General features: G+C 45.5%; 2 protein-coding genes across 5 annotated transcripts in view; one reads left to right on the top strand and one right to left on the bottom strand.

Annotated features, from left to right (window-relative positions):
* LOC135377678 (ranBP-type and C3HC4-type zinc finger-containing protein 1-like) overlaps positions 1 to 7,084 on the top strand; it is a 102,200-nt gene extending 95,116 nt beyond the window's left edge. For all 4 annotated transcript variants that reach the window (XR_010418176.1, XR_010418177.1, XR_010418175.1 and 1 more), the window contains 4 exons: positions 2,106 to 2,342; positions 3,837 to 3,994; positions 5,378 to 5,489; positions 6,238 to 7,084. Coding sequence is in view for 1 of the 4 variants with exons in the window: in XM_064610269.1 (XP_064466339.1) it covers positions 2,106 to 2,342; positions 3,837 to 3,994; positions 5,378 to 5,489; positions 6,238 to 6,642 (912 nt within the window). In the remaining 3 variants the exon portion in view is untranslated. The remainder of the gene's footprint in view (positions 1 to 2,105; positions 2,343 to 3,836; positions 3,995 to 5,377; positions 5,490 to 6,237) is intronic.
* Positions 7,085 to 7,342: 258 nt separating this feature from the next.
* On the bottom strand, positions 7,343 to 11,868 carry LOC135397729 (uncharacterized). Its single transcript, XM_064629332.1, has 6 exons — positions 11,818 to 11,868; positions 10,972 to 11,074; positions 10,729 to 10,814; positions 9,333 to 9,500; positions 8,371 to 8,469; positions 7,343 to 7,576 (listed from the first exon to the last, which is right to left on the bottom strand). Exons 2-6 carry the CDS (start codon positions 10,982 to 10,984, stop codon positions 7,502 to 7,504), a joined length of 441 nt encoding a protein of 146 aa, XP_064485402.1. The 5' UTR covers positions 10,985 to 11,074; positions 11,818 to 11,868; the 3' UTR covers positions 7,343 to 7,501.
* Positions 11,869 to 12,551: the final 683 nt, after the last annotated feature.

Below are 12,551 nucleotides of genomic sequence, written 5' to 3'. Positions count from 1 at the left end.
CATTTCATCGTGTGCGAGAATAAGCATGACCAGCTGCGCCAAAATTTCAGGAAACGTGACAGCGGAACCCCTGAGTAGAATTTCTCAGTGGTCGTATATCAGTTGTTCAGATTGTCATGCTTTACAGCAGGGATTTAGCCCCCCCCCCCCCTTTCCCGCAACGCCCCCTATATGTTTGGAGATGCCCCTCTCATATTGTTTTTTTTTTTTTTCATGTGCACCCTCTAAAAAGAAAAAGAAAAAAAAGGGGGGAAGTGACTCCGAAAGTTTGTTTCAGCTTTAGGCACATGGCGGCAACGATATACACGGAGCTGTTTCAGCGCAACTGCAATGATAACCTCCCTTTTTTTTCACCCCCCCCCTCCCCACTCCCCCTTGCTTCTATTCTGGATAAACCACTCGTCTGCAATCTTCATGATACAGTATATATGGCTTACGTTTATTATGTTCGTGATACTTTTATAGGAGATGTATGTGTACGGACAATGCTCAAGCGAACATAGCCTTCCATGTACCACTTCGACACTTTGCTGCATGTTACGTCATGATACATGGAACGAGTAGTGGAACGAGTGCCACTCTGGCACCTTTCAGTAAAAAAAAAATAATAAAGTAACTTAAAATAAAGAAAGGAGAGCTACGGCTGTTCTATTTCAGAAAGTCCATACTGAAAATTCCTTCTTCGACATTTCACATCCATGAAAGATGCTCACTATTTTACGACAATAGTGTGCTCGTATTTAGGTAAGAGGGAAAATGCTTTCAATAATGAAAATCATCATCGTTGAGCGAAGAGTGCTCAACGTTCATAGTCAGATGTAACGGTTGAAACGTGAAAGCTGACGAACTTGTAAACAGGGAAAGGTAACAGGAACGGAAACGGGTATTATACCGGATACATAGCAGGCAACGGTAACAGAAAAAGAAACGGATATCGCACACTCAGAATAGGTGAAACAGAAACGCAAACGAAGGTAATTTACGGTAATGATTCGGGTACTGCAAGACACGAATTATTACAATGCATTACCGTATCATGTAACTAAATTTATAAAATAAACCTGAATGAAGCGAACTAAAATGAACTGAGGAACTAAAACTGAATTGAACTATCAAAGTGGAGCATAAGGTAATAGTATACAGCAAATAGAAGAAGCATAGTTTTTATACGCTTATGGTGACTTACAAGTTGCAAGCGTGAGTAACTTTCGAGAAGACCGTGTTCATATCAGCTGTTCAAAGAAACAACGTATATATCTGTTTCAATAAATCTTGTCTCTCGCGTGCATGTATTCCTAAAGTCCTCAAAACAGACTTCAGAATACATACGTAGAGATGTTAAGTTTTGTTACGGTCTCGGAGCTTACAAAAGAAAAGAAAAAAAAAAAACGAAGAGAGAGAGAGAAAGGGAAACACCAAGCGGGGGTGGGGCGGTACCGAAAACCGAAACGGAAACTTAACGGAAACGAAAACGACAATGGTGGTAACGGAAACTGAATCAGAAACGGCCAATAACGGAAGCGGTAACGGAAGCGAAAAAAGATTTCGTTACTTTTGCCTGCTTGTAAACCTGCATCCATAGCTCGGCATTTCGGGACTCGGAACTAGCGATCACAATCATCCGATAAGGTGTGAGTTCGGGACTTGCTACGAACTCACGTGAAGGTCGGCATATCGTATCGGTGAGATCGATCATGCCGCATATTAGCGCACTCATCAGATAACATCACACCTACTCTGTTTACAAGTGTGATGTTATCCGGTGAGTTGACTAATATGCGGCATGATCGAGCTCACTGACACGCCATGTCGACCTTCACGTGAGTTCGTAGCAGGCCCAAGCAGCACAATGTACTGAAAGTCGAGTGCAATAGGGGTGGACGGTATGTGTCTTATCAATGTTCTTTAGTTTCACGAGTCTGTTCAAGGCCTTCCACCTACCCGTCCACCCCTATTGCACTCGACTTTCAGTACATTTTGCTGCTTGGGGGGGCTCGAACTCACGCCTTATCAGATGATTGTGATCGTGAGTTTCGAAGGCCCGAAATGCCGAGCTATGCCTGCATCTTTGTAACATTATTGAGCCAATCTTTTCTTTACCGTAGAATGGCATCCCAGCAGTCGTAGGAACACTACACAACAGACAGTCGTCGCCTGTGTACCACTGCGCTCAGAAAAAGTGCAAGGGCGAGTGGAACTGGGATGGTCCTGCAACTGAATTTGTCCGTTGTCCGCTATGTTTCAGCGTCAACTGTCTAGCGTGTCAGGCGATACATCCTGGAGTCACATGTGCGCAACACGTATTAAGCATCGTCGAGAAAATTGATAAAGGAGCTCTACAGGTAAGTTTCGTAATAAGAAACAGGGAATGGCAAGGTATAGGTAGATAACCACGAGCATATTTCGGTATGTTTGGATATGCAGAGAAATGCTGATGCTCATTCCTGCAGATGAAGCTGTTACCATTCCGAGGGGAATGCGCTTGAACCACTATTGCGGAGCCATCTTTATAGTATAGCAATATGTCCATACATTCAGACCACTATGATAACACGTTCCGTTCGGATTGAAGGACACAATTCACTGAGTTGTTTGAATTCGTCAATTCACTAAGTCCGAAAACATGTGCTCCAGGTCAAAATCCAAAAGAAACTCGCCTTCAAATACGCACGAAAATACGGCACTCCTTTTTTTTCTTCTTCGCAATTTTGTTGGGCAAGCCCATTGTCCTCCTCTTATCGCACTAACAGAATATATATACAATATGCATGCTGTTGTCAGCCAAATCTCTCAAAAGGGTTGCTTCAGAATGATTGGAAATTCACACATTTATAATAAATTCTTTAAATAGATTGCCAAAATTGCCACATTGTTATGAAATTATCTTTTAGGCGTGTCATTCAGCGTGTCAGGGTAGTCTGAAAGCGAAGGAAGAGTGGGCTGCCTTTGGACGACGATGAAGACTCGCCATTGCCTCAGAACAACTGTTACTATACCTATAGGATGCGCTTTGGCGTGAAGGCCTCCATAGACACTGGTGGGGTAGCTCCCCAGGAAAAACGCAGACAAAAAGTCCCGGTTATTTGGTGCCTTCGCAGACCTATCACTATTACTGGAAAACTCTCAACGCTATCACTGCATAAACCGCGAATGCTGTCAGCACAAGCAGCAGTGTGTCATCTTGTTGTAAAACTCCGATCGCGTCCCCAGGTTGATGCAAAGAGTCGATCTGAGCATCTGAGTATATGAAGAACTCGGAGCCCTGTGTCATTAGCTGAAAGGGACTGCGAACCTTTTCGTGGCTAATTACATTGTGTACGCACTCTACTGCAAGCGTGAGTAATGAGTCAACAATTCTTGTTGTTGTTCTTGTACGGACGTAGTTGACGAGATACAGACCTTGATCACGTAGCCTCGTGCCTTGCCGTCACCTCATACCCATACCAAAAGGGCGCCGGCTGTTCGCAAACATAAGAATATTTAAGATCTGTAGGACACCCGGCCGGTTGGCATGTGTGATACTTACATGTTGCACAAAACTAGGTCAGGAAAGTAGTTCAATGTTTGTTGTCAGGTGATCTTTATTGAATGAATGGTTAGGAAGCAAGGCGAGCTGGTGACTAGAATAGATGATGAGAAAAAGGAAAAAAAAATCCCGAGACTAGGGAAACGAAATACACACACACACAGAGAGAGAGAGAGAGACAGACAGAGACGAACCACCGGAGACTCAATCTGAGACTTCGTCTGTGTGTGTGCTTTTTCGCCGTTTCCTTAGTCTCGACGTTTTTCTTTTTTTTATCATGTGTTTTATTGAATGCATACGCTTGTTTTAGGATGATCACCGTAGGGCTAAAAGACTTGAGGAGCACATTCAAGTTTACAAGCAGGACTTGGTCAGCAACGCGGAAGACTTTTCTTGCTCACTATGCCTGGTGGATGTTAGTGCAGGGAAAGGAATTCAACTGAAGAACTGTCATCATATGCTGTGCAGGTACGAAATCAACACTGAAAGCGACTGTGATGTGCACCAGGAGTAGGTATTTTCGCGAAGGTTGCTATGGAGCACTGTGGCTTCTATAGGAGATGGAACGGCCATCCAACAGCCCAGAGCTATAGCGGTCGGTGTTTTCTAAGTCTTCGGAACAAGAGGAACAAAATGCTCTTGTAGACCACTGGGATACAAAACTGGCTTTGGTAGAAGTTATAGGCCATTTTACATGACCAGCAATGGAAATGAGAACTGAGAGTGAAGGCGTGTGTTCAAGCGAGGGGAGTTTACGCTGCAAGCGAAGCGCAGTTATTTGCATTCGATAACATTGTAGAGTGAATCCATCTCCTCTACCATGGACGACGACGACGCGCCACTGCCGCGCGCCAAGGCAGCATCTAGTTAGTATTGTACGCCATACAAGAAGAAGCTTTTCCCTTGTGCACGTAGAACTGTCTGATTGGAACTCTCTCTAATAAGGTACCACAACAACTACACGTGAGGACCACGTTGCTTCATCTTTTTTACCATAGTGTTGTGGCCCGTCTGCGAATGCCCCCTTATTGCTGCTCCCTGAGTGGATAGACGCTTTCTTCAACCTTTTATTTCTCTCGTGCGCAGACCAGCTTCCGTGGCTCAGTGGTTAGCGTGCTGGCCACGTCACGTCGAGACTCGGAGGTACCCGGGTTCGAATCCCGGTGCCGTCTGTGCTGTCTGGGGTTTCTCCTGGGTTTTTGTTAGACGCTTTCAGACATATGTCGGCACACTTCCCTTAGAAGTCGGCGCAGGACGCACATTCCCCCAGTGCGTCAGTCGTGACGTTGCCCACCTCTGTGAGGCCGACAACGGCGAGCCCTTTCACAACCACCACCACCACCACCTTTCTCTCGTGCGCAGAGACGTACTGTCGTAACGTATAGACGATGACGGTATGTCATGGAAGGCCGGATGTGGTGGGGAGCTTCTCAACCCGAGGCACCACTCCGGGACTGCGCCGATGGAACTCACTATATGGTGCCTTGACGCGCGGCGGCAGGTCGCTACATCATCAAATGTTCCGATAGTCCCGGGTTGTTCTTTGTCCCTGCGGCTTTTAGTGTTGCTAAAGGTGCCGGTGTGTCGTCCTGTTCTATTTACAGTTGTGACGTTTATATTGGACATAGTTGACAGTACATCTGAAAATGAAAAACTGACTGCAGTGGAATAACTGTTGCAACTTCAGAAAAACTCTGACCGAAAGATGACCTAAAAGCAAGCCAGCTGGTGACGATCCATAACAAAACTGTCTCAGTCAAGTAACAGGAAGTAGAAGTAAAAATAAGCTTTGTGTGAAGGAACTGTTACTTTCCGCTTGGTCACTTTATATTTTCATTTTTGGCAATGCAGGCAGTGCGTTCTTAGTGCTATACAGCGATCTGGAACCGTTGCTGTGAAGTGCCCGTACAAAAGCGGCGATGTCTACTGCAAGATGGACGTGTCTGTCAGCGAGATTAAGGCCGTGAGTAAATCATTGGTACTCAACATGCGTAATCCTGGTCATAATACATTCCCTAATAATCGAAGTGTTTTAATAACACATCCTGAAAAGCGAAGTTCGAGACTCCCACTCTGGAGAGTTGAAAAAAAAAATAAATAAACATCCTGGAATGCATCGATAACCACAAAAGAGTATCGTGTCTTCATGGCCCAGTTACTGTCAACGCGAGTACAACAACATGGAGAAAAGATTATCAAGACGAAAAATGATGACGATAGGCACCCTAAATGAACATGACACGGGACTCACATCAATGTCACACGCTTAGTTTCCGCCGTCCCTCAATGTCTTCGCAAAGCCAAAGATATGTCACCTCAATTTGAGGTGAAGCTATGTAGTACGATGGACGTATCGTGGCGCATAAGGGACGGCGGGTATGCTCTTGAAAAGAGAAACGGGAGGTGTGCATGTTGGTTCTGAACGTTCATATGTCAGTAGACGATTTCAGGAAATCCCAGTGCTCCTTGCGCAAGTGTTGCATCCTGGGAGATTATTGTCATGAGCAAGGGAGAACAGTCATTCACGTTTCGTTTTCGCTGACCTTGACACCTCGAGGACAATGGGCCGAGATAGGGAGAAATCGAAAGTTTGCGGACCTTCTCCTCCTTTCTGATAAAGAAGTTCCCATAGTTCAAAGCGGCTCTCTGAGATTTTCTGAAGTCGTCCGTTTGCAGTTTAGTGCTGATGCTGTGCGTTTTGTGCCCCTTAGCTTTTAAGTCCGGAAGAGTACGAAGAATACCTAGAAAGAAGTTTGATGGAAGTTAAGATAGCCGTGAAGGAATATTTTCATTGTCGGACGCCAAAGTGTCCCTGGTGGTGCTTCTACGAACCAGGACTGGCGGAAATCACATGCAAGTTGTGTCAGAAGGTCAACTGCATGAGGTGCGACGTGATACATAAAGGAGAATCCTGTGACAAGTATCGCGCCAGCAAGATGCAAATAGTTTTAGTGCCAAGGCCTACACCGGAGGAATACATGAGGGTCTTTTTTATTTGCTGCTTTCACGTGTCATACATTGCGTGCATCGCATATTTCGTATTGAAGAGCCTGTTTTTTTCGACGATAGATGTCGCCTTCCCCCCATTTGAGCCGTCAGAGGACGAACTTGAATAGGTGGGCACAAGAGCTGAAAAGTACACATACCACTAAATATGATATGCATATTGAAATTTTGTCCTCTGATTGGTTACCCCGGAATTAAATATGTGCACCGAATTGCTTGCAACAGTGAGTGAGTGACTGCGAGTTCCACTCATCGTCAGATAGGATAGCGCCATTGATGCGATCTGGCCGTCGCTAGCACCGACGGTCAGGTGCATAGTTTCTTGTGAGCATATTCGAACTTTCAGTTCGATAGAAGTCTTGAAGCAACCAAGACTGGAAGGTGTTGCTGTGTCTTTTCTTTTTCGTATTGCTAAGACTGTACTCGGTGCCTGTTCAAGTGACTGTGCTTCAGTAAACATATCTTGTGTTAACTACACTTCAGTGCCAGAGTTGATTTTCTTCCTTGTTTGGTTTGACTGTTCATGCGAATAAATATTTATGACAAAGTGTCTCCAAATGGTTTGATGGGATGCACGCACCCCTCATCCACATGGAATTTGTGACTGCGGCAATTCGGGGGGCAGATATGAGATCGCAAGGGATCCCCCTATAACTTCCCCCGACTGACGAGGAAGTATACTACCATAGGGCTTCCTGTATTATTAAAGAGCTTTGAGGGGATACAGACTCTTTCGGAAGTCCTTGGGCATGTACATAGCAGTGTATTGGATGGTATGCGTTGTGTCTCACTCATAAGAAGAACTTTCTTTGGTACTTACGTTTATTTTTGCCAGCATTGTCATTAGCATACAGATCTAAACAGAAAAACGATCTATGCCTTTGTTTTATAAGGTTGAAAATTATGGTACAATCGAAATGGATGCAGTTACGATATGATGGTTGAAGGAATGGATTTGGCGCTGTTGCGCTAAAGTATGTATTCCGAGACGACAGTGTAGCCGAAATGCCCACCATGAATTCCTCCAGTAATAATGGACAGGATCTGCAACGTCAAGAGTAAGTTACTAAATTAGCAACACTTCGAAGTATGGCTGAATGGGAAGTTGAAAGACAATGCAAATGCCGTGAAGGTGGCGTCCCACATGCAAGATCAAACACATTCGTTTCTGTGACCGACGTTTTTGCGGATATACCGTGAAACAAGTTTGAGAAGACGTGATACGAAGTTCGAAAACACCATCATTAACTGGGGCTAAACAAGCCGTTTGTATACCATTTATGGTTCTATCCATTTTTGTAAGATATGCTGTATCGAGAGGCGAGCAGTAAACCGCGAGGACGGACAATAATAAGAATACCGACACAGCCAAATGTACCGGTAAAAAATATAATATTAATAAATAAAAAAGATAAAAAATGCGTGCCGGTAACAACATCTCAAAGCACAAGCATGCCAGGCAAAACTAATCCCTGCGTGGGCCATTATGACCGTCGTAGCGTGCATGTTTCGCTGATACTACCTCTTGTTACTTTCACGCGATAAATGCTGACAACATGGGTAACTGACAGTGGGGTAGCACACGCCCAAGCGCGCTCTAGGCCCGTCAGTGCAGGGGCTGGACTCAGCTCTGGCCTACAATGTCAAACCCAAGCAGCGCGCCCGGGCACGTTAGCAAAATAAGGCTTTACCCGGCTCTGCCCAGCCCAGCTAGGCTCGTGGGTCAGGGCCTCGTGTGAGCCCGAGCGCGTGCACTCCTCTAATGTCAATAGTCGGACAAACGATACACCCCACAACTTTGCATCGTCAAGACTCATACAGTTTAAGTTACGACATACCCCATGACCTTTCGGCGCATTGGGTGCTCTTGCACCGCAAACAATCCATATGCCGGCAGCGATGAGGGACAGCGCCGCTGTGAACTGGTACATCACAAACTAGAGAGTTGAGAATATTTATATGTATGAGTACAAATGAAAGATTTTATGTTGGTTTTCAGGTTGCTGTTGCGACGACTGTAGGTACTGGATTGTCCAATCGTTATTGGGCGTCTAAGGCATCTTGTCGTCGATTTATGGGCAGCTGTTCATACCAACGGTGACCAACGAAGTCACGTTTCTTCCCGTTGTCAGTAGCTTTGTAATTACGTGGCCAGCGCTTCTTTTAATGGTTTGTTTTGTTTCTGCGAATTTGTGTCGGGTTTAAACCGCATGTCGACAACCGGAAGTTGCGTTTAGACAGGAAGTGGATACCGGGAAGTCATGTATGGACAGGAAAAGGCGCTAAATACAAACGTATTTTGCTCGCATTTACAGCTGAATCGCCACTGAATTTTCGCATTTATGGCGCTTGACATTTTTCTAAACTGAATTGTCACACACTGACACTGTTTCGCGAAAATATTTTAGATGGTCGCTCTAGAATCTAGATAGACTACTTGGTAAATAAAGCAGGCTTTCGAACTATCCTAAACGCCATTTCATTGCTCTGTTAAAGCTCGAGCACACCATCGCAATGGTAACGATGCATGTGACTGTCTAGTATGATTTTACCGCAGCTGCTTCCGAAAATACTCGGATGCAGTCATGTACAAGGCGCCGAAGTGTAGGCTACGCGTGCGTTTCTGTTGGAATATGGAAACTGTTGGAATCGGCAAGTCAAAGTCGCCAACAACAATAAAGGGGGATGGAGCAGTCAATGCTTATACGCTGAACTGAAACTTTCTGTCGAGCTATCGGTATTCCTTGCACACATGGGAGGCATCATTGCAGCTACGCAGGAAGGATAGTGTGAAACTCACATAAAATATAGTGGGCATATACGTGGCAGTAAGGTGCGATATGGAGGCCGTGATGAGAATGTGAATCCCATTGAAACTGTAGGCCCATGCTGAGGCGGTGGCAAATCGTTGGGGCCACTGGTTTATCTGGGACCTTAGCAGCCAGACGAAGAGGACGAACCCAAACACCTGCAAGCAAGTAAATGTCATGTTAACTTATTTATTCGCGGGTATTGCGATAAATACAGTGTATGGAGTCGCCAAATGCAGGCCGTCACCTCAAATGGGTTGTGACACTCCGCAAAAAGTCGTACCGCTGTCACACGGGAGGTCTTCAATCATCATTGAAACCAATGACAATTGAACATGCGCTTAGCGCCACCAAGTGGACAACGTGTCAACTTCTCAAACAGCGTTGCATCCAATGTTTCAAGACCGGTTGACAGGTCACCAGCTTGGTGGCGCTAAGCGCATGTTCAATTCAGGGCCGTTTATTAGGAGAGTTTTGCCATTGGGAGGAGCCTGTCTCATAGCGCGCCATTTGACGTCACACGATGGGCGGCGCCAAGGCCAGCGACACCATTTTGGATCCGAGCTATCGCCTTGAAATCTCCAATTCCGCTATTTTGGAGCAGAGGTACAGCCACAAAATGCCCCCGTGCTGCCGCGGCTCGCCTTTCATCCTGGCCAAGTGGGCGGAACGACGACGGCTCCCCATCTCCGAGCGACAAAAGATCACAGAATGGCCAAACTCTCCTCATAAACGGCTCTGGTTCAATTGCCATTGGTTTCGGTGATAATTGAAGACTGTCTGTGCGACAGGGGTATAACATAAATGATAGACACATAACATAGATATTTGCGTAGTCGTGAAGCTAAGGCGTTACAGCAACGTAAGTAACTGTAGCGTAGAAAAGTAGGTCCACGACAATGGAAATTAGAGTTACTGAACTGTGAGAGAGTTCAGTCATTATTAATGCTACGTGATATTTTACCTTGGGAGGTGTAACAGCATGCTCACGATAAACAACAGGAATGATTGAGGCGCGCACTTCTCTTACGTTAGCAAATAGACAGAGACCGTTGCGTATCTTGATCATCGTCACAGGCAGCCACACGCGATATGCAAATCACGGTGACCCTTCAGATTGGCCAACCTATGTTACATCTCGGCGCAGCACCAAGAACATAACGGCAACACTCTTCTGCATGACATGCTTTCATCAAAATTTGATATACTAAATACGTGACTGAGAGCTCCTCTTCCATATCTGTTTCCACTTTACGCCACAGGTAAAAAAGCGTCATGTGCCAAACCGCAAGCATCAACAATGTTGCGCCTTCGGCAGGTATACTGGGAATGATAGCGAACACGAAACTGTTCAGACACTTCTAACAATAAGGAACGTTGACTCACCAATTCGACTGTAGTAAAAATTCCATGCACTGTGGAAATGAAAGGTGGTTGCTCTGTCTCATACTGGTGCTCATATAGCGGGTAACCTAGAAGCAGGTTGGAACGAAATTTTGGGCACCCACCACCTCTCCACACACACACGTTTGCCGTTGGGCTCCCCAAATGTAAATGTGTATCCGGCAAAAGTGCAGGTGTGTGAATGGAGGATAAGAAAAGCAGAACATGCACAAAACCAGAACATACTCAGCTCGTCCATTTTCACGATGTAGTCACGCTAGTGTAGCAGGGTACGAGCGTTCCGTTGTAGTGTTGACTTCGTCTTCACTCAGACCATACGGTTCCCAGTCTACAAAGATGCCAGCTTTACACAGATTTACACGGATGACAGGGCAGATAGACACACAGTAATAAGTGCCACGACATGTAGCATCCCCCTGCTCAAGCTCGAGAGGGCAGAAAGTTTATTCAGGAGCTAACATCGAGGGACGCGGAATTGCTGGCAAGTGCAGAAGCAAGTCGCGAACTTAACCAGCATTGTCATCATCACGGATTCACGGGGCGTTATTGCTCGTATCAAATATTACAACGAAGCTACGAAAGATGCTGCAGGAAAGGCCAGCACGGCTTGAATTCCAGGGCACTGCGGTATCGCTACAGTGGATACCTTCCCATAAGGGCATAGCAGACAATGACCACGCTGGCGCTCCTGCTGCGAAAACCAGGCCGAAGTCAAAACTCCCCAAGTAATTTCTGCTGCTCGAATATTCAATCAACAAATGAGAGACCACCACATCGGCTTAGCCACATCGGACGCCAGACGCAGGCTCCAGCAAGCTGTGCAGCCCGCTGGCACATCTGAACCCCACCTAGAGGAGAGGGTCTATCCACGTGGCAGCCCCCAGCGTCGGAAGGTCGTCCAAATAGCTCTTCTGAACTTTTCAATGTAATTGACCTTCAAGGACGGCTATAAGTCCATGCTGCTTACCAGCAAATAATCTAACGAATTTCCCCTTCCTCCCTCTCTCCCTAGAAACGTACCGCTCGTCTACGCAACGCTTCCCCCTCCCCCAAAATGTGTTATTTTCTTACCTCAGTGTTTGCCTCTTGTTATGGCCTCAGAGAGAGAGTGGCGATACCGCTGCAATTGAAATAGATAGGCCAAAAGAAAAAAATATGACGATACAGACGTTTTCTATGGCCTTATACAAAGTAAGATTAATACACCGACAAACATTTTTGTGTTGCCCCTTTTCGGTTCCAGAACAGGACAGGTGTGTATGGCGCCTACGGGTCTGAGTGCAAAAAGAGACTCTGTGCGAAATATATTTTGTACGCGCATCAGTTTTTCCAAATAAACAATAACTATTGGAATATGCTAAAAGCAATGTGGATATTTTGGTGAAAAAATGAAAAAAAGATTTTACGTTAGGTATTGACAGCAGAAGTTCCAGGAGCCCTATACCTGCGGGCATTCTGCTTCCAAAGTACGCTAACTTCAGCAAATCAGAGATGCATACTTGTGTGTTTATGGCGTTCGCGTGATCCTTTTGACCTATGGAACGTTTTTTACTACACTTACTTTTACTACACTTCCTTAGAAACAAACAAACAAACTACACTTGATGTCAAGAGATTAAGTGTTGTACTGGGGTAGCCAGTTTGACTTCGTCGAAACTCACATCCCCATTTTTTTTCTTTATTCACATCACATCACATCACATCACATCAAGATCCACCTTTTTCTTAATCCTGTCACAACCTAACGGGTTTTCAGCCAACCACTCCTATCGTGCCCCAAAACAAACCCATCGTGAACACGCAAT

This window comes from Ornithodoros turicata, chromosome 1, assembly GCF_037126465.1.
Source record: "Ornithodoros turicata isolate Travis chromosome 1, ASM3712646v1, whole genome shotgun sequence".
Classification (NCBI taxonomy): Eukaryota; Metazoa; Arthropoda; class Arachnida; order Ixodida; family Argasidae; genus Ornithodoros; species Ornithodoros turicata.
Note: the sequence above shows the minus strand (reverse complement) of the source record. Positions and strands in the feature narration are given on the sequence as shown.